The 22,569-nt window shown below is 34.6% G+C and overlaps 2 protein-coding genes across 2 annotated transcripts in view; both read left to right on the plus strand.

The window, feature by feature from the left end:
• Positions 1–223: 223 nt before the first annotated feature.
• Positions 224–2,038, plus strand: LOC118282295 (eukaryotic initiation factor 4A-III). The gene is made up of 5 exons (XM_035603310.2): positions 224–374; positions 476–811; positions 942–1,164; positions 1,268–1,522; positions 1,786–2,038. Exons 1-5 carry the CDS (start codon positions 224–226, stop codon positions 2,036–2,038), a joined length of 1,218 nt encoding a protein of 405 aa, XP_035459203.2.
• Positions 2,039–12,067: 10,029 nt separating this feature from the next.
• The window catches only part of LOC118282473 (cell adhesion molecule 3-like), a 268,442-nt gene continuing 257,940 nt past the window's right edge, over positions 12,068–22,569 (plus strand). Inside the window, exon 1 of the mRNA XM_035603555.2 lies at positions 12,068–12,232. The gene's annotated coding sequence lies outside the window, so the exon portion shown is untranslated. The remainder of the gene's footprint in view (positions 12,233–22,569) is intronic.

Raw genomic sequence — 22,569 nt, forward strand, 5'->3', positions numbered from 1 at the left:
AAAATGGGCGGTCACTCTCACCGGACGGTGGACGGGTGGGGGTACTCAGTGATCTTTACCTGGCACATCGTATCGCTGGTGGTAGTCATTCTGTTCACTGGAGTCATTGGGTGCAGTTTAACTTCTAAACCTCCTCCGTGAAATATCAGTCTTCAAAACTACAATTGTGGTGTTCCTGTGTGTTCTACTGAAGTATTATCAGTTTTGGACTTTGGAAAATAAGATGGGTTCAACAAGAGTAGCGTACAATCGCAAAACGAGAAGACAAGATTTGTCTAAAGTGGAGTTTGAGACGAGTGAAGATGTGAGAATTACTCCCACTTTCGACGCTATGGGTTTAAAGGACGACTTGCTTCGAGGAATTTACAACTATGGTATGTATGAATATCAAATCATTCTTGTGAACTTAAAGTTAGTTTGTGAATTCAAAGTTGTGGATTTGTCTAGATATAATGCATCATCTACTTTTTTCTAGGTTTCGAGAAGCCGTCCGTGATTCAGCAGAAAAGTATCCTGCCAATAATTAGAGGCAGAGATGTAATAGCTCAAGCACACTCGGGTACCGGCAAGACAGCCACCACATCCATTTCCATCCTGCAATCCTTGGACATAAAGATACGAGAAACCCAAGTCTTGGTGCTGTCTCCTACTCGGGAGTTGGCCACTCAGAGCCAGAAAGTGATCCTTGCTCTAGGTGATTACATGAATGTCCAGTGCCACGCTTGTATTGGTGGCACAAGTCTTGATAAAGACATCAAGAAATTGGACTATGGGCAGCATGTTGTATCCGGAACGCCTGGGCGAGTATTTGGTAAGTTCAATTTAATTATAATAATGATATATTCCCCATCTAACTGTGCCCACAATTTTCATGATTTTATTTTTGTTTGTTAAAATTTCTTTTCATATAATAATGTATATTTATTTTTATTAACTTCCAGATATGCTTAAGAGACGTGCATTAAGAACCCGATCCATCAAAATGCTGGTGCTTGATGAAGCTGACGAGATGTTGAACAACGGATTCAAAGAGCAGATCTATGATGTGTACCGGTATCTGCCTCCTTCAACACAAGTTGTACTGGTGTCTGCCACCTTGCCGCATGAGATTCTGGAGATGACGACAAAGTTCATGACGAATCCTTTACGAGTTTTGGTGAAACGGTATGTATTGGAATATCTTTTCTTTTCTCACTTATACTAAAAATGTATTAGAATATTTTTACCATTTTTTGTCCAATACTAATGTACCATTTCTTGTTCACAGCGATGAATTGACTCTAGAAGGAATAAAGGAGTTTTTCATTAACGTGGAGAAGGAAGAATGGAAGTTTGACACTCTCTGTGATCTGTACGATACTCTGACCATCAACCAGTCGGTTGTGTTCTGCAACACAAGGAAACGAGTGGACTGGCTTGCAAAGAAGATGTTGGATGCTAACTTCACGGTCTGCGCGATGCATGGAGACATGCCGCAACGAGAAAGAGACGAGATTATGAAGATGTTCCGCTCTGGTCAAAGGTATGTATAACTGTCTACTTTACCTATTATATAGGGTCGATAATGAATTCGTTTTTGTATTTCTGTCAACTTGTTAAGGGATTATGAGTTTAAAGATTAGAATGATAACTGAACAAAGATGTAAAGCCAGTTTACTAAATAATTGCATTCTAGATTCTAAATTTAAAGTTGAAAATGGATTGGATTCAATATTTTATCTTCTTCTACCATTCAGCAGTAATTATATGTTCATGTGACTAACTTTGTACTATCTTCATTTCCAGCCGAGTGCTGATCACAACTGATGTTTGGGGGCGAGGTATCGACGTGCAGCAGGTCTCCCTGGTCATCAACTACGACTTGCCGAACAACAGAGAGTTGTACATCCACAGGATCGGCAGATCAGGTCGCTTTGGCCGTAAGGGAGTGGCTGTGAATTTCGCCAAAGCCGATGACATCAGGATCCTTAGAGATATTGAGCAGTATTACTCCACACAAATTCTTGAGATGCCATTGGATATTGCAGATTTAACATAATTTTGATTAATACTTTATTATCATTACCATGTTTTATATCCCAGTAAAACTGGTTGTACGCACTGTGAAACTTTTGTATACATTTGTAAACTATATTTTTAAGATGTACGTATTTCGATATATAGTGTAAATAATAAATTGGAATTAACTTTAACATATTTCTATTATTTTTAAGAGGTATCCCTAAACAAGCCTTTCTTCCTGTTTACAATATTATTATTATAGCATTTTAAAATCCCACGCCACACGACCTTATCAGTTTCATTGTAATGAGGACACATTATCAGTTTCCATGTAACGGGAGCTTATCGCATTGTCTTCAGACTAAGGGCTATTACTGAGAATTGTTTACACATTTACACTTTTCTATAATAATATTTTTTTGCAATGCTATATTTGGTTTTGCATTCTAAAGTTAAGAAGGCAAGCCATATTTCTAGTAATATAATAAGTTTACATAAATATCTCGCGGGTGCCCTCAACGTAGCTACCTCAGCAAAATAAACCTGAAAACGTACACAAAAGGCTCCCATTAAAAAATATTTATGTCTCACTTTTTTATAGCGAACGATCGATCGTTCAAACCACGTTGAGCGGTTTTTCAATGGCCAGGGTGAATTGAATTCTACCCCTTTCCACCAATACAACCCCAACCGCCCCTTAGTTTAAAAAAAGTGGTTGAAAACAACCCGTTTTAAAACAATAGTTGTACAAGTTAACCCAAGTATTTTTAATCGGACATTTTAATTAAAACTGATTTTTTTATTTCGTACGAAGAACGTTCCTGTCATGTTCTTTATTGAAATAAAAAATAAAAGAACGGTTTCCATATTTGAAATATGTATATGAAAAATGCATCTCGCTTTTCAATTAAAATCGAGTGAAGACTGCCTCTATTTTTTTGTTATTATTTTAATTTTCGAAATTGGTTTGTGTCATAAATTTTGGTGCCATCTGCTATATCGAATAGATTAAAATTCTTGTAATGAACTTAGCTAAGCTAAGGATAATGTTATATTTAAAAGAAATTAGCTACTTTCATCTAAAAAAGATACAATTATGTCTGGGTCTTTGAACTACATTGTGAAAGTGCGGGAGAACCATACTTTGACCGGAGTGATACGACGGCATCACAGAAAACTGACGTGAAACAACACTTGCGCTGTGTTTTGTTATGTGAGTGAGGTTACCGGAGGCCCAATTACCTCCCCAATTTTCCTAATTCCCGATTCCCCCTTAAATTCCTAAGCCCCAAATAGCCAGTAACGCACTTGTAACGCCTCTGGTGTTTCGGGTGTCCATGGGTGGCGGCAATTGCTTACCATAAGGATCCATCTGCTCCTTTACCGCTTTGTACCATAATATAAACTACTGTATGCAAGTACCAATGTAAAAACAGTTTTGTCAGTTATAACACAATCCATGACTAATCTAAAAAAAAACCCAACCAAATAGTAACTAAACTAATATTCGTCTTAAAATCCTCTAAAAATACCTTTTAAAAACCTTGGAGAACCTAATAAACCTGATTAAGTGACGTCACAAGAATACTACAATATACAACTGACACATTTCTTGTAGTCTCAATGCTTTGTATCGACTAAAGCTTTTAGAAGATGAGCGAAGAACCTTGTGGGACCCCTTACGTTCTCAACTGTAGATGTTAGGTGACCGTCCAATTGTTTATTTACAAAGCTATGTATACGTTGGGCATCGGAAGGTAAATGGTAATAAATCATTGTTGCTTGGGTTGTCGTGTCAAATCGTGTGATGTAGTTTTTATCACTTTTTTCGTGATTTTGTTTTTGTCGTGTTATTGGTGAGTCCTGTGTTCTACTCTCGTGACGTAATTACTACATTGTTCTCAGATGAGAGTTAGTGGTTTTCAAGAACATTGAAGTATGATTTTTGTTTTAAGATATAATATTACTCTACTTTTGTACCCTTAGTATGAGTTTTGAGAAAGTAATCGAAACGAGATCGCGTTGGGCGCTCTGATTGGCCGTCGAATCACAGCGCCGAACGCACTCTCACTTTGGTTACTTTAAACGTAAAGCAAACTCGTACTAAGGGTACGGATCATTATAATATTAAGAGAAGAGTATACTGTTCCAGACAAAAGTTATTGCAAAATATAAAGGTTTCGATATTCATGACAGATTGAAATAATTTTAACAAAACATCACAAAAGTTAGACGGAATTCCGAGACAACTGTAGCGCTAGTGGGAATATTGTAACCAGATATTAAAACCAAATAATGGGCTAACGGTTCGTACCTAATTTCTTTTAGCTACACAATTACTATTCTGCCTTATCTAAGAGCTACAAAAATAAATACTAACAGGTATACACCGTTAAAGTTTCCTCTAGTTTCCCAAGCAAAGGCCCGGCTTCGTCGCCGTCCCATCCGGACTCAGGTGCTAAAACACAGAGATAAACCGACCAAGACCGGAAGCTCGCCCCGCAAACGACGCCACCCGAATTCTAAAGCGCATTCAACTCGGCCGGGTTATACCCTGCGCTGGAACCAAGGAGCATTGCAGTTTTAATTAAAACCTTTTTATGAAGTATTGTGTTTATTTTTTAACTCATTTCGTCTCATAGTTTATGTTAATTTTTCTACTCCTATTTAACGTTCAAAAGGGGAATGTCTGTTTTGAGAAATTGCGGACCTATATTTTCTTTTCTTGTCTTTACCAAGAGTAATATTATGAGATTCTGTTTATGTTCAGGAAATGAGTTGATTATGCTATAGCTTTGTGGTTTACTGTGCTACGTTTCTTTCGCTACCGTTTTCGCTTTTACAATTTTCGCTAAAAGAAATTATATTTCCTTGCTTTTATGGTCTGTATCATGAATTTAATTCAGGTTTTGATAGATTAGTTTGAAACGTTTGAAGCTTTTAGTTGAGGGTCGGGCTATTTATTTATTTATTTGCTGAACGCTTTAGTTCGGTTTTACTTACAACTGAGTTTTAGAATCAATAAGAAGGCTTTAGTAACCGCTGAGGCTATTTCAACGAATTCCCTACCGAGCTCTTCACGGCTTCGCTGAAATTAAATATAGAACAAATTCTCTGTATCAAGTAAAAACTTCATTCTTTAAAAAACAATTACACGAGAAATCCAAGATCTATGATAAAATAGTTTTTATAAAATCATTTTAGATCTAGTTACTAAAATATTACAAACAAAAGCCAATCAATTTTATATATTGTTGTAAATTAATATTTTCCCGAAAATATAAACACGTAAATTCGATTTGAACTTTAAAAACATAAAAATAAAAAAGAAATTCCAATGTCAAATTAATTCAGAACCCACCAGTATTTTGCCACTACGCCGCCGACAGTAGGTGTAGACACTAGACAGTGTTGGGGACTACACTACATCTTCCAAACTCCAAACTTACCTCGACGACGTAAACAGACCTATTCAAATATATTAGCAACGGTTTATCGACACTTTTTACTACATCCTCCATTGAGTTCGGTTTAAAAGGATACTGTTTAGTGGACCGTAGTAAGGATACATAGAAATCTGTGTTAATAGTTGCGGTAGTTGCGCACTGGCTTAATAGTGCCGTGGTATACCTTTCAGTGGCTGGATATAGGATTATTTCGAGTGAATGGATACTTGTATGTTTTGGGTTAAAATGTGTTTTAAGTTTTAATATTATTTTAAAGCTGTATTTGTTTTTGTTTTAGGGCATTGTTATTAGGTGTATATTTTTGTTTTGGTGTTATTATAGTCCAATTGTTATAATCTATTGAATTATAAAAAGCCCCACAGTTTAGTGCTAATGCAAAGTGCTTGGTTTCGTGGCCGAGTTGAATAAAATGTTTAATCGAATTTTAATCTTCAATATTGATAGACTAACGAAAGACTAATAATTTTGAACTAGTCTCATATTCGTATTAGTGTAGTAAATATTACTTGGCATGTCGACACACAACACACTGATATATTAAGTCCATACGTTGTGATGACGGCCGACAGAAATCATCGAGGTTGTTGCATGAGAACATAGTTTACGAGTTGCTGTATGGCGCATTATTTCGCGTTGTTTACGCGTAACAAGTATATACACGCGTAGTGGAAGCGTATGAATAGTGGCTGGGTAGAGGTTTTGCTTTGTGAGTATTATGTAGATACTGTGGTGTGGCTCGGTCAGAAATAGCTACAAAACACAAAGTCCTGTGTTTTACATCCATCTATAAGTTCAGTTTATTATGTGGGTACATATTTTGGGTGCTTTTCCACCAGTGATGTGATATGATACGTTGCTGTGAGTGTGTTTGACTTGCACCAATCATATTCAATCAGTACACATAGCAAAGCACTAGTGAAAAATGGACTCAGCTAAGCTGTTTTTTTATATGGAAAGTTGCGTGCCTTGGATGTGTCCTATAGATGGCTTCCCTACTATCGATTAGTTATTACATTTTCGTAGCAAAACTACATAGCACATCTCTGGTAGAAAAGCACCCTAAATGTGTGACATAAAGTGTCCTCACTGTATATTATTGTATATTTTTAATTCAAGTAGAAACTCTACAGTCGTCAAATATTCATTACACAACTTGCCTATTTAAAACTAAATTTAGATAAACATCGTTTGCCAAACCGTTACAAGCTTTAAAGAAATGATTGAAATACTAAGAACTGGTTCGAATGATCGTCCGACCTTTGCAGACAAATGGGCTCAGTGAAAATATTTTTCCGAGCGGATACTTCTTTAAATACTTCGTCGTTTACAATATTAGAAGGCTGTTTAGCTGTTTGTTCGGGACAAGGTCAAGAACAAACTAGAAATGTACTTACCGACGCGATCTGATTTAACATTCAAGAGGGAATCGTGATGGTGGAATAATTAAATCCGGTATAATTAAAACGTTTAATGTTTTCCCTCTAATAGATTCCAAATGAAAGAAAAGAGGCCTGCTTAAGCCTGTTTATTGCAATTCGGGTATCATTTTTGTTGCCTACAAATTGGTTTTTGAAGTGTCCAATTGAAAGTAATGATTGTTGAAATATCTTGGGGAGTTTCCGTCAAAATTTAATTTCTAAATAGGTCAACATCTTAGAATTAATACGAAATTATAATTTTGATTTCGTTACGTTTACATTTCCTCTGATTTGCTTATTATTGTGACACTAATTAGTCTTCTATAATGGATTATTTATTAGCTTTATCAATTTTGTAGTATATAGTCCGTTTTGTAGTATATGTAGTATATAGTCAATTTTGTAGTATATGTAGTATACATTCAGTTTTGTAGTATATAGTGTATTGAACTACATATATCAAATGATGCTCGCTTCACCCACGCAATACTCTCATTCCTCAAGTAATCTTTTACCAACAATCTTTTCTGGTCCCACAGCTGAAGGCTCTAAAATTCCAGCCTACCTGGTCAAGCGTGATCTCTTAACCGAGGACGTTTGCTGCCGGCGGGCAAGCAAACATCAACAAATTGATCAATGTTGCCACTATATTGCGTAGCTCTTGGGCCTGTCGCACACTTTGAATACCAAGTGGCCCGGATTTATTTTACTATAGGTCCAAAGCATACGCGATGCTTTTAGAAGCTATTGGAGATTTTCTTTGTATAGGATTTTTGTACCTGCATATCTGTGAACATCTTATTACCACGGCTAGTAGGATACAACAATTAATTTGCTTGCTTTCTCAGTTATCCATAATTCTATCTATCGTCATATTCGAAAGTGTTGGTTGTGTTGTTCTTACGACGAGAAAGAATTAACAACAACAAAACATCAATATTTTTTCTAAATTGTCTTAGATTATTATCGTTGTTTGTAACATTTACCTAGTGGTAATTAACTAACCCGGAGCTGTGGACTACTTAACGGGTTACCGGGACTCCGGCTCGAAAAGCAGGAGTAGGAACGGGGTGGTTTTTAGTCAGTAAGAGTCTGACATTCTTTTTCATCTCGCCCAAGGTGGAAGAAGTCATTGGATGATTTTCCCCTAAGCTAAAGCTAGTTAATTCACAATGGCTTATACTTTAATAGGCAACTCTAATACATGTCATACATATTACATTAACAATTGTTATATCATTACACACGTTTTAATAAACTGGCGCCTTTGTCGCTTAAGCGTTTAGCAATATGAATTTTTAATCAGCATGGCTATTCTTAAGGATTTTTTTAAACAGAATAACTATTCTTTAGCTTCCCGCTTCCGCCTCCGCTTTATCCAATCACACCGTTTACGCAAGTAGCACACCGTTTGGGCCACACGCACAACAGCATCGCACAGTCAGCTTGCACGCTTTTATCGTCTTTGTGGTAAAGGCGGCCATATCTTAAGGTTAGGCCTCTAGAAACGCGACATGTTCAGGATTATCATACGTTTGTTTTATAATAGAGCTTCGTGTCTGTTTGTGTACCAAGGTTAGACGTTCGGAACAATGTAGTTAGTTATCTTTTTATGTGAGGGGTTTCTGTTTTCGTATTAGGTGTCTTTTTATTTTGATATGATGTTTTTTAGGACAAAGTTTGTACTGTATTCTTTTACATAGTTTGAGTGTTCTGTAGTTGCAGTAAGCTCGAAGATCAAGGTTTGATAAGTGATAAGTAAAGAATAATAATTAAGTGTCTAAATTTTAATTATTTATTGTGTATGACTGTTTTGAGTAGTGTAATTGGATTTTGGACCGATCTGTTCAATTAAATAAATAAAATTAGAAAGAATTGACGAATTTTCAATTAATTTGGAACTTTCTTTGGGAAGTCTTTTTTCTATGAAGCTCTTAGCTTGTTGTAAGTCGTTATAAATAACATAGATTTAAAATATAGTGCCATGCATTTACTTTAACTATAATCTTTTTCAACAAAAGATGAGAATGGGTACGTATGTTATTTACTCTATATTTTATTCTACCTGCTTTCACGTGATCTCACATAAAATTCGCGATTCTTGTGGCCCATTATCAGATCTGTTGCATCAAACATTTCCGGGTAGCGTTTACGGCTTAGTAAATGTTCTGTAGTACATTTGTTTACAACACAAAAAGCTGTTTTTTCTACCAAGAACTTTAGTGGAAAGTGCTCTTATCCAGGTAAGTAAAACCTGAATCGTTGCTAGCTTTATTTTCATAGTTCTGGCTTGAATTTTCTGATATGGTTTGCCTTAAAAGGTATAATAAACTTGTTTAACGAAAACTCTTTGGTGTATACGAGTTAATTATCCACTTATATTTGGGATTAGTTAGTCAAGTGGGATGATAATTATAGAACGGTTGAGACGCTGTATTAAGATAATATTATCGTTATTTAGTAATATTATGTAATTATACGTTATTCTAATTGTATATAATCTTCCTTATTACGTAGGGAAATGGTATCATGTTTTAGAAGCGTTAATAAATAAAGGACTAGCCTATCACCATGCAGTTTTATCTCACAGTTTTCTATCTTATATACTTAAAATAAAAGTCTCAACAAAGGTTACAAATTCCGACGGTACACAGAATTTCTAAACAATTTTTTTCTAGTTGTCAGCATACTTTATCCGCATTCCACGTTCCTAGGTTCCACTAAAGAGATTAGCACGGAGTCGCCCCCTATTTTCGTCCAAGGTAATAAAAAAAATCCTAAAGGTTCAGTCGTCTGTCGTCAGTCGTCACGCAGAGATACGAAATGTGATTATAGCCAATCCGAGGTCGCGTGGCGTGCTGCGGCACGTGTGATTGGCTGACCTAACGCTCTCTGACTTGAGCCTTGACTTGCAATTTGACCATACCTGTAATTGAATAACAGAATCTTCTAACGTAGTGAACAGTAATTGTATTGGAGATTGAGATAAACTTTTAGAAGTACTTTTAGTTGATTTAAAAGAAAAAGGTTTAGAAAGTCGGATTAATATACGTTGTCTAAAATAGTGTTTCGAAGTAGCGATGTAATTCAATTACCTTTGAGCTTCATGCAACTCGTATACTCTTAACACTTAACATGATAATTACAATTACTTTAAGTAATTGAATTAAGAATATTAAACTAAACTTAGTTTTGAAAACTAAGTGACTTTGAGATTATATTTGGATTAAGAACGATCTCTATTTTAGTCTAAGAAAGTTCTTTTATCGTCATACATTAATATTAATATCATTGTTTAGTATTGGACTTGGCCTAAAATCCAAAATGATTCCAGATTGGAAGTCAACAAGTCAAGTTTCAAGTAATCGAAACGAGAGCGCGTTCGGTGCGCTAATTTGTTGGTTTATTCGAGCCGGCCAATCAGAGCGCCGAATGCGATTTTGTTTCGATTACTTTAAACGTAAAGCAAACTCATACTAAGGGTACTACATCCAGCAGCTCCCATAACATTATAAAAACTCACATAAAACATAAAAAAAACATGAAAAATTCCAACAAAAATCATATATCAAATATAAAAAAATATATTTTAAATCTTATAATCCAAACAAACTCAAAACTCGGTACATACAAAATCTAATGCGTGAGATTGAAATTCAAATGACGTCACCCCAGTAACCGGGTACATACGGAAGGGCCCTCAATTAAATCTGTCATGTACTTTTGATCCCCTTCTAATTACTGTGACGCGTTCATTAGATTTTACATTTTAAACTGTATGGGCACACAGAGGTGTTCCTAATAAGATTTGCGAAGGATCAAAGTTGAAAGATGTAGGTTAAGTTTGTTATTGATGCTTGTACTCGTATTGGTGAATTTGGATAGTGGTTTAGTGGTTTATATAGGGGGTATTTGTTTTCTAGTTTCTCAGTACGATAGGTTCACCCTTATTACATGGGCCTTATAACACAAATGGTGAAAAGTGGCATTACGTGCCATAATGTGCACTCTGCCTGCTTCTTCGGAGATAAAAGGCATGAGGTTGCTTATTTATCAGTATGAAATTGTCTCTTATTTTAAAGCGCTTAAAGTTAGCTTACCCCCTATTACATAGGACCTATAACATAAATGGAGAAAAGTGCATTGTACAGTGGCATTAGGCGCAATAATCTGCCTCTCAGCCTACTCCTTCGGGGAAAACAGGCGTGACGATATACTTTAGTTAAAATACCAAAAATCTGTTAATAGTTGGCGTATAACTAAATAAGTACACACACACACACACACTTGTGATTGGTACCTCTAGAGAGTGAAAAAGGGTTACAAAATGGTGTTACTAGCGACATAATAAAGTTACTAAACAAACAAAAACGTAATGTTGTGAAGGTCGATCTAATTTGCTTGGATCAAATGAATGCGAGGTAACGTGTGAAATGTAAATAAAACCAGTACTTAATTAGCAAGTGGTGTAAGTCTTGGCACAACGTATAATCCAAGCTTTAAGGCTTCAAGGATTTTGAATTTAAATTAAGGTATATGCTACTTTAATAAATGTGTGGTCGCGACTTTGCCGTTTGTAAGCGAGATTAATCATTGTGTTTTCTATATCTAAATATTTATAAAGAAAGAGAAATTCTCTTTAAAAGACGACTTTAAAACGTTGCCCTTATTATTTCTATTAAATAACATTTATTCATTTATATAAACTACATTAGTTCAGTTAAATAATTACTATAGCGTAAAATCTATGTAGCATAAAATATGATTTTATAAAATAGTATTTACAATACTGTTCAATTCTATATTACTCGACATATGAACCGCACTGTGTCCAGAAGACAAATAAAGGTACGTCGTATGCGTAACATCTCATGACTGTATTTCCTAGTCGAGCTCGCCTCAACAATGTCCGAGAGTTCCGTAGCCGGCCGCTATAACTCTCCGTCCCACCAAACACCCCACTGAATCAACTTTAAACTAATTTATTAACATCGAAGACGTTGTTATTAACACCATTGAGTGGCTCAACAAACACTTACTGGCGAAGGAACACAGGCTTCTAACGTCATTATTTAGTTCAATTTGCCGAATTAGCTTGATAAATGTGTTTGAATTAGCGTTTTCGTAGACCGATGCGCGCGCCGTAGCCTCGTAGCCACAGCTACGGTGCTACGAGCTCAGTGTAACCGCGCCGGTTGAGATTACCGCTACGCCGCTACGTTCGCGCCGCGTTCTGATTCAATCGTTTACGTATTAAAGAACCTTCGTATGATTTGTGACGACTATTTGTGATTCGTTCTTGTGTGGTTTGTGTTGTGATAATTGTGACTGTGAGTTTTCTACGAGGTAAGTTGGATAAATCATTATGTGTGAAAAATAGTAAAATTATATATTTTTTTATTTCCTTCGTAATCTTAGATTTTATTTCCGTGATGTTTATTTTAATAAATTGATCGGCGTTTCGTTTCAGTAGCAATCGTCTAGCGAATTTAAAAGTATAATTTTTAAGAACTGCGTTTTTTATAAAATTTTCCTCGTTCCGTTAAATAGGAGGAAAAATGTAATGAAGATATTATTTAAAAAATATATATAACGTGGAATTGAATTTGAATTTTTTCAGTAAATCTAAGGTTTTAGAGGACTATTTTATATATCGGTCGCTATGTACACAACGAAAACATATTATATATTTTTCTATAATATGACGAATCGTTTACATAACCACCATATAAAAATATAAGACTATCAGTCATTATCACTACATTTATAAACTTAGAGGAAGACGATTCTACTCATATTTACAAACAGATACATCGGTGTACAAATATATCATAAATATTAATAGACATACAATTAGACATATTCCATAATTGAATCCGGGGAATTCCTCAGAGGATTATAAGTCCTCCGTTAGGAACGAATAATAAAATTGATAGCGAGGAGGATTATTGAAAAATTACTTTGTAACTCATTATTATTTTTTTTCGCAATAAACTTCTAAGTCTTCGGTATTGTATTTTATTTCGGAGATTATGGATTTCGCGTCTGTTATGAATGGAGATGTATTTTGTTGTATTTGTCAAAATTATTAATGGAATACGTCGTTATCCTTACTTAATATTATTATCAGTGGACATATTTGTATTTTGTCGTGGGAATGGAGTACTTTAATAATTTTATTATACTTTTCGTGAGACATACTTGATTAATTATTATGTTATCGGCTTACTCACGTAACTGTTTGACGAGCATCTTGAGTCTCTGGCATGGCTTGAAACTAGTCGAGTTCCTCGTCAAACAGTTACGTGAGTAAGCCGATAATATAATAATTAATTAAGTATTTTAACGGTAAAACTTTTGTTTTTAAATATAGTGAAGTAACTGGAGAGTGGTACAGGAGAAGATGGGTGGAAAATGAGTAAAATTACATTTCTGTATATCTGATAACTGATAGAACTAAAATCCTTTATAAAGAGTGTATAGCTAGCAACTGCCAAAAATATATTTGAGATGGATGAGTGTGCAAAATGGTTTAGGTACATAGTTCAGAGATCTTGGCGAAACTAAAAGCATTAGGAATTGTATTACGAGATAAAAGATTTATCGACTTATCAATACTAACTGTGTCTTGCGGCACCACCTGTGTGGTTAAAGGAAAAAGTAGTTTGTATTCTCTAGCCTCTAATTATCTTCAGACACAAAAATAATGTTGCCATATTTGGTCTGTTGAGATATGTAAAAAGACACATTTGCATTTATAATATTCTATTATACATAGTAATTATTATTTATATAATTTATTTACCTGAACCGGTAACCATTACTAGGTATTAAGTTCTCTCCTTCCAGTTACTCGTATATTGAAAGAAAAATATTTTTCAAAAACATATATATGTAGGGTATATGTTTCCACAGAAATATTTATACTTAGAAATATAAAACTGTAAAGTACTTTGAAACGTTGAACGACCCGAGAATCAAATACAAGAATTCATTCTTACAACTGTATCTAATATTATTTTCACCGAATTGTAATATAAGTAAAATGGTCTCGATTTATGAGCCGTTCGAAAACTTAGCACAGAATATTAGTACAGAATAATATAATTGTTCTCGGTATTAGGCAAAAGTCTAACGTTCAGATTCTATTCTATAGCCTATATAAGCCTATTGGCTTACCATTTCTCACATGGGACATATAACATAACAGGTGAGAAAAGGGTCCCTTTTCGGGGATTAAAAGGTATGATGTTATGTTATACATATACATCAAATAAGTAAGAAGTAAGTACGTACACGAAACTAAACGTACATATATTTATGTTTTCCATTGGCTTCAAGCGCCTGTAAGTCCTTTGAAGTTGTCGTCGACTGCTATTTATGTAAATAAAAGTGACTTCAGCGAATAAACACGTAAATGAAAACTTTCTATTAAACAAAAATATAACGGAATTGCTTTGGAAAAGGAAATCGCTTTCGTTTTCTTCAAGAAATATTGATTGAGTGAACGAGTACAATTGGGATGATAGCTAAGTCTGGTTGCTATTTTTGTACCATTATTGATATTAATCGTTATGTCGTGGTTGCCCGGAGGTTTAAGACGCCCTTTTCTCATGCATGAGAGTGCGGCTTCGAAACCTACGAACGGCAAGTACCAATGTAACTTTTTCCGAGTTATATGTACTTTCTAATATTGTTTAAACATCGGTGGAGGAAAATTCGTTAACTTTAACAGTTTCTCAAGTTGAGGTAATCAAAAAGAATAATAATAATTTACTAGCCATTGCCAGCGGTTTCACTCGGGTTCTCATGAGATTAAAAGTACCCTATCACCCAAGTCAGCTCATACCTTGTCTGTATACAAAACTTTATCAAAATCCGTTCAGTAGTGTCAGTGTGATTGACGGACAAACATCCAAACAAATTTACTTTGACATTTATAATATTTGTGTCATCATCATCATCAGCCTATAGCAGTCCACTGCTGGACATAGGCCTCCCAATTGTTCGCCACTTTGCTCTATCACTAGTGATATTTGTGTGATATCTCACAATTTCCACGAACTTTATTCTTAGTACGTTACTTTATGAAATAAACTATTAATTTAATTTTCTTTACCGACCGAAACTATCAATTTATTTGACAGCTGTCAAATTAATATTTGCGTATAATTAATTACGAAGAATTCAAAGTAATTTTGTTTAGATAAATATACATATAATTTTAAAATTGGCTTTACTTCTTAATGATATGATTTATTATTACGTCTTCATATTTTTTCATCACTAATTTGAGAATGGAGGATGATCTTATCACCATGTATATGAGCAAAATAGATATAATTGTATAATATTGTCAAACTATGTTTTTGTATTGTAAAACTACTGCATTATGTTGTAGGGCTTACTCACATAACTGAAACTAGTCCTAATAATATAATTATCGTTTTGTGTATGTAGAAGTTTGTTTGTGGAATAAGTTATTGTCAATGCCCATTCATTTAAGTGTGGGAGAGAAATGCTTTGGTACGAATTGGCCAGCTCGACCGGAGTGATATCACGGCTTCATTTTAAACCGACGTAAAACATGTTTTTCTATGTGTGAGTGAGGTTACCGGAGGCCCAATTACCCCCTTCCCAATCCCCTAACAATCGTCAAATTCCTAACCCCCAAAAGGCCGACAACGCACTTGTAACGGTGTTTCTGGTGTACGAGCGGCGGCGATTGCTCACCATCAGGTGGTCGTTTACTGGCGTGTACCATAAACATTATGTTACTTAAGATTTCTTTATAAATGAATCAATAAAATAAAGATTGATATCAGTCACACTTTTGCCGACATTATCACATAAAATTAGCGTAATGATACAACAGTCCGCTCATCTTAAGCAGTAACCCAAAGAGTCTGTTTCCAAGTTGTTTCAGTAAATTCCATATTTCCTTCAGGCAAGCTAATTATGTCTGTTGGCTGAAGTAGCTATACCACAATAGCTTAAGTTCTTACTTAATACTTAAATCAAACTATTACGCTACATAATGCCTTGCTTGTTACTTTCTATTAAAATAATTAAGTATTATATTACTAGCTGTTGCCTGCTACTTCGTTCGCGTAGAATAATGACTTCAGACAGAATCTGGGTATTTGATTTTTTTCTAAAATAAATTATTATTATTAAATAAAAGTAGCCTAGGGTCTTTGGAACCCTAACCACCGGTAGCTTGAGCAAAATTTCTCAGTGGTAGCACGGAGTCTGGAATTGTACCCAGTATATGGCAATAGGCTCACCCCTATTACAAGGGACTTATAACACAATTGGTGAAAAGTGGGTGTACACTGTATAGCGGCATTACGTGTTGTAATGTGCACCTCTGCCTACCCCTTCGGGGATAAAAGGCGTGACGTTGCATTAAATATATGGAAAGATTTGAGAAAATAAAAAAATATAAAGGTTCGCTCAACAAAGTTAATCGATTGTAAATCTTTAACAAATAACAATAAAGACGATTTTAAGATACATTCAAATGTATCTCTCTATCTATTTGTATTCAAAGAGGTCAAAAGGCCTCTTACAAACTGCTTCTATGAAAATCGTCTCGAGATAACTTGAAAACAAATCAATCATTTTTCGAATACATTTGTCTGTGTTTGTATATCTATGTAGTAGTAGAGTAAGGAGGTAAGCGACCTTTTAATGAATTATTTTCTTAATAAAACTTAAACTTACTCATTACTAGTTGTTGCCCGCGGCTTCACTCGAGTGGATTACGAACTTTGTGACTAATAAAATTAGCCTGAGTTACTCCCTAGTACATCAACTACTTGTCAGTAAAAGTTCTGTTAAAATAGGTTCAGCCATTTCAGAGATTAGCCAGAACAAATACACAGACAAACAGATAAAATGTTGTATGTATCATGTGTATATTCATACGCATATAGTAAAAGCGGTTATTTGAATATTGAAAACAGTCACATAAATTTTATTTATGAGTTTTGTGTTTAGTTTACGAGCCCGCGACCGATAGAAAGTGAAGATAGTTTTGATTGGTGACATTTAGTAATATTTTGACTCATTTCTAAACTAGAAAAACCTTTTACACTAAATTAAAGGGATTTTTAATTAGACTTAGACTACTATAATAAAAACTACAAGTTTCTATGGCCGTGCCCTAACCTAACACACCAGTATTGTTAGTACAGGATGACATGTATGATTAATTTCAGGAGTCCGAACTTTCACACTAGTGAGGTAACGTGTATTTATCATCACAGGTATAAGTAACAGTTATTACACATATAACAGATAACAGTTTCACTGTTATAGTTATACAACACTGACTGACAGACAAAAGTTACAGAAGATTGTAACTTACAGAATATGTGTTGTATAACTGTAAATGTAACTTAGTAATAATAGCTGTTCTTGAGGACAAATCTCAGCTCAAAGGACAATCACGGCTCAAATCAGTTTCAGCTAAAAATAGCAGCCTGTTATGTCATTGACTGTGTTCGAAATTATCTGCTACCTTATGAAGAGCAAAATTTTTAAAAAAATAATTATACTAAAAGCCACGGTTTTTCATGTATATTAATGAAGAAAAGCTTTTTTTACCTAATAAAATAACAGGCTATTATTTAATAACAGGTATTGTAACTATTATTTTACAGAACAGCAACAGAAATAACAGATACTCTGTTTAACCTGTAACAACACAAGTTTACTTCATATTTACCTGAATAACACTTCCTTACTCATCGTGAATAACTCACATCAATCATAGCACTGATGTAGCCTTTGTTTCCGAGGAGTAATGGTGCGTTTGCTTCGTTTTAAACTTTGCTCGGTATATTAATAAGATCAATGGTGTTCTGGTTCGGTATTTGATTTGTATTTGAGTTAGTGTGGTGTTATAATGTGAATGTTAGCGTTTTTGCCATACTTGGGAGGGGATCATCCTATGACTTCTCCTTAGGCGAGAGGGAGTGTCAGACTCTTACTGATGAAAAACTAACGGCCGGTAACGCACTTGTAAAGCCTTTGGACGGCGGTGATTGCTTACCATCAGGTGATACGTCTGCTCGTTTACGACGAGTTCCATAAAAAAGCTACACTACAACTACAACTTGAGGATACTATTTGAGGTACAGAAAATTAAAACACATCAGGTAATTCATTGCATAGGGCGCAGATTGTTTACCAAAAACAACATAATGCTTAGAATTTCTTTGCAAAATATTAAAATGCTACACACAGAGTCAATAACACGTATGAAATAAGAAACTTCAATTAGGTCCGAAAAAACCCTTGTCGCGATATATTCGCTTTTTTATTTTTTATAAAGAACAGTTACTTTTGTGACATTGATATATGGAATAACACCTCATTTGTCACAAGCCGTTGAAAGGCTGAAAAGAAATGATGGACTCATGTAATTATACACCTATTTTTCATTTCTATCGAACTGGAATAAAAATATTATTGAAGTTCTTTTTTTTAAATTGATTTTTTTTTTGTTTTGTATTTCGTGTTTTACTGCGATAATGCTCACAATGGTCCTATTGTAAGTTATCCTGTTATATTTTATGATTTATTTGTGTGTAGTGTTTTCTATGAGTCGAGTGATGAATTGTTTTAATGTGCTTTTTCAAGCGATATGTATATTATTCTGATTTTTGTTTACTGGATTTACTTATTTCGTTGATATGATTTTTTAATTTACTTTTAAGCATGATTATGATTATAGGTTAAAAAAATAGATGGTGAAAGTATCCAGTTTTACTTAACAGTTTAATTAAACTTACTTCACCTACACACTTAATACTATAAATAACACAACTTAGTAGAAACCTCTAAAACTAAATTTTTAGTCTTGGACTCAATTTAAACAGTTGTAAAGTCTACACCTGGTGTGAACCGCTCGACGAGTTCGTGTGGGCCACAAAGTGCTACCCCAGATGTGCATTCCATTTATGCTTCAACGGCTTACAATCACTGAGGTGCAGTAGATTTCAGTTTTTGAGAACTTATGTTAAAGACTGTGTGTTTATTTGAATGATTTTGGTAGGTTTAAGTAAATGTAGGAATGTGGTTTTGGTTCATATTATGTTATGAGTTTTTTTAACGACGCGTCGTAATAATCCTTTAAAGGACATCAACCACTTTGTATGGCGTTTGGGCTTGAACATGAACATGAAAATATTGTACTATTTTTTACTTTATTGAGCGGCTTACAGTACAAAGAAAACGTATAGATAAGAAACTTTGTATCAAATTAATAATTAAACATAATATATGAAAAAACTTCAACACTTTAAAATAAATCGTTTATTTGTGAAACTATTCATTTTCATAATGTTAACAAAACATTTTCTAGAAACTGAGCTGGTGGAGTTACATTTTCATGCCTTGCCCAACTTAAATACCATATCACAGACATGATATGAGCGCAGCAACCACTTACACTTACTTACTTAATGACTTACCACTTGTGGTGCGATCCATTGCAGTATAACTCGCTGCACTTCCACAAGATTAACATTGTGTCTTCTCCTGTGAGTGATTTCAGCTCCACAATTGACACAATATATACATAGATTCACTAGGCAAAATCGGAAAGTCCAAGTTTACGGGGTCGTCGTCATGTTAAGCGGCTTCGTTGCCAGGGTTAACGTTTGAGCGGGTACTGAGTCTAAGAGTGAGCCGGGGTCATCGGATAGAAAATCACCAGAATTCACAGTCGTCAAAAATAGCCAAAATCGAAATAATATTCACAATATAATACGAAAAAGAACTGTCACAAAACTGTTGTCATGGCAGTGTCACCAATAATAACAATAATCAATTACAAAACTGTTTTTATTCTTATTTAATATTATTTATATTTACACTCCCGAATAGAAATCAAAATTCATTAAATATTATTATTAAATTATTTGTGAACTTCTTTTTTCTCAATACAGCTGTTCAAAACTCTAGCCCATTTTGGTTGATGTCCTTTTCCTCTTTGTCGTGGGTGCGTTTACAAACCTATAATTTCACATACAAATGACATCCATACCCGAAAAAAATGTGGATAATCGGGATACGAACCCGCTATCCGACACGCGGTAGTCGGTTGCCCAGCCACCGCGTCAACTATGCAGTCAATTTATAAATAAACTATTTTTTTAACATTGGCCCACACTAGAATTCTTTTACGTATATCGTGGGAGTTCAATGTGAGGTGTTGGTTCTCAGTACCTACTGAGAACCATATGACCTAATAAAAAAAAACAACTTTTATATAAATTCAAGAATGGCCAATCGTCGTTAAATAAATGAAAGATATCGGTGGAAAAATATTATTTCATCTTATTATAGGAAATAATAAGAATATCAAATTTTGTTTTCTGAAAAGTAACGCGAAACGGTCTCTCTTTGTTTTTGTATAAAAACGTTTGAAAAGAACGATTTCGTGGAAAACATTTTAATAGAATAACAGTTAGACGGCTCTTGATACGTAGAAATATAATTATAATTGCTTGATATTATAAAATTCTTGGAAGAATATTGATTTATAAGTAAATAAGTGAGTGGAATTAGCCTTAAAATACAATTTATATATATTTTTTTCTGACATAGCTTTTTTATGGGATGGTATAATAAACGAGTAGATGGATCACCTGATGGTCAACCGTCGCCACCGCTAATGGACATCCGAAACACCAAAGGCTTTACATGTGCGTTGCCGGCCTTTTGGCGGTTAGGAATTTAAGGGATATTAGGGAATCGGGGACTGGGAATACTAGGAAAGGGGTAATTCGGTCTCAGGTAACAAAGAAACACAATGCAGGCGTTGTTACTATTGAAATTTTTTCGAAAAACCGAAAAATGCCCAGTAGTACTTTGCCCGACCCAGGAATCGAACCCAAGACTCCTTGCCCGGCAGTTACACGTGCAGCCACTCGACCAACGAATTAATTAAATTAACAAATTCCATAAACAAAATTAAATAATACCAAAATGGCGTCTCGAAACAAATTCAAATAAAAAACAGCCAGTATTGATTTTATCTTCAATTAAATTCTTATTGCGGCATTAAAATACATTTGATATTTAATAAAATAGATTTTGAATTTAATTACAAAGTCATCAAAGGCCCTCTCGGCCGAGTTTCATCGAGTTTGTCTGTAAAAGCAAATGTTTACTTGTTATTAAAGTGATGTCAAAGATTTTATTTAATTACTCTTGGTTCTAGATACTATTTGTAGCGTATTGCTATTCTGATTGTTGTCATCGAGAAGTGGTTTTGTGGTAGGGGTAAGTTTCATTATTTTTTGTAGAGGGCGTCACCCATGCATTTCTATTTATGTTATGCATAGTTTAAGTCTTTTTTTAAAACGTTGCCCCACCTTAGGATGTTTACCTGTGTCGTGGGTGCGTTTACAAACATAAAAGTTCACATACACATGACACCCAGGCCCGAAACAACAATTTGTGGATCACACAAAGTTGCTCCGTGCGGGAATCGAACCCGCTACCCGTTGCGCGGCAGTCAATTGCCCAGCCACCACACCAACCGTGAAACCGTGCAGGCCAACCGTGCAGTCTTTATAGTGTATACTTATATATAAATTAAATCGGCTTTGTTGCAATACAACGATCTTGATCTTTGATCATGAGACTTATTAATAAGTTTTTCGGCTTAATTCATAATTGTTTTACGAGGTTGCTCGACTGGTTTCAAGCTGCCAAATATAAAATAATGAATACCACCAATATGTAAATTATAACATAATCATTAATATTACAATATCAATAAATTTGATATTATAACACACTTAGAGTAAAAATAGGTCTGTATACATAAAAATAGCGACGTATAAACTTTTATACTGCCATTTTTTAACACGATACGAAAGTTTGGTCTGAGTTCGACGGACAAGTTTCGACAAGTTTCCCCATGGAAAAATTTCGACTGTTTTACGGTGAAGTGTTGCTTCGTACTTTCTGAAACGGAGGCCCAATCTATAAATATAAAAGAGGTATATTATGACTGTGATGAATGGTAGAATTATTTATGACTGGAAGTAATAAATTTATCATTGATTTTTTTAGACATAACTTTTTATGTTGTGATTTTTTATTATACAATTAGACATAGTTAGGCAAAATAATATGAGATTTATCTAATTATGTCGGTTAGTTAGGATCTTGAACTATGACGTACTGTTGAAGGAGGCCATAAAAATACAAACATAATAACAATAGTACCTATACATACATTGAAAAGGAATATGAATACTTGAGCATAAACAAATAATTCTATACTTATATACAACGCCTTCCTCTCTTCTTATTTACTATTTGCTGTGCCCATCAGGGTCCACGATTGCTATCATGTTACCATCTTATCTTTACATTGTAGATTTCCAATAAAGAATTATGATTATGATTATGCCATAGCCCAGCAGTGTACTATTACGGGCACATGATTATTCATACTTAAGAAAAACACACACTAATATTATAAATGTGAAAGTTTATTTGTTTGCTTGTTTGAATGTGTCTGAGTACGGCAGTTAGTAATCGTCTTTAATTATTTTATTTAGGTACAATAAATTCATTAAAAGAAATAGCAATCTCGTGTTTCTGTACCAATTCCCGCAATGTTGTTGAGATAAAAGTTCGTCTGGAGCGTAGAA

This window comes from Spodoptera frugiperda, chromosome 20 (genome assembly GCF_023101765.2).
Source record: "Spodoptera frugiperda isolate SF20-4 chromosome 20, AGI-APGP_CSIRO_Sfru_2.0, whole genome shotgun sequence".
Lineage (NCBI taxonomy): Eukaryota > Metazoa > Arthropoda > Insecta > Lepidoptera > Noctuidae > Spodoptera > Spodoptera frugiperda.

What these genes read in the sequence shown, in the direction of transcription:
- LOC118282295 (XM_035603310.2), top strand. Translation starts at nt 224, where the DNA reads ATGGGTTCAACAAGAGTAGCGTACAATCGCAAAACGAGAAGACAAGAT. An exon ending in TCGAGGAATTTACAACTATG is followed by an intron (nt 375 to 475) that starts GTATGTATGAAT and finishes ACTTTTTTCTAG; the next exon opens with GTTTCGAGAAGCCGTCCGTG. An exon ending in ATGTTCCGCTCTGGTCAAAG is followed by an intron (nt 1,523 to 1,785) that starts GTATGTATAACT and finishes CTTCATTTCCAG; the next exon opens with CCGAGTGCTGATCACAACTG.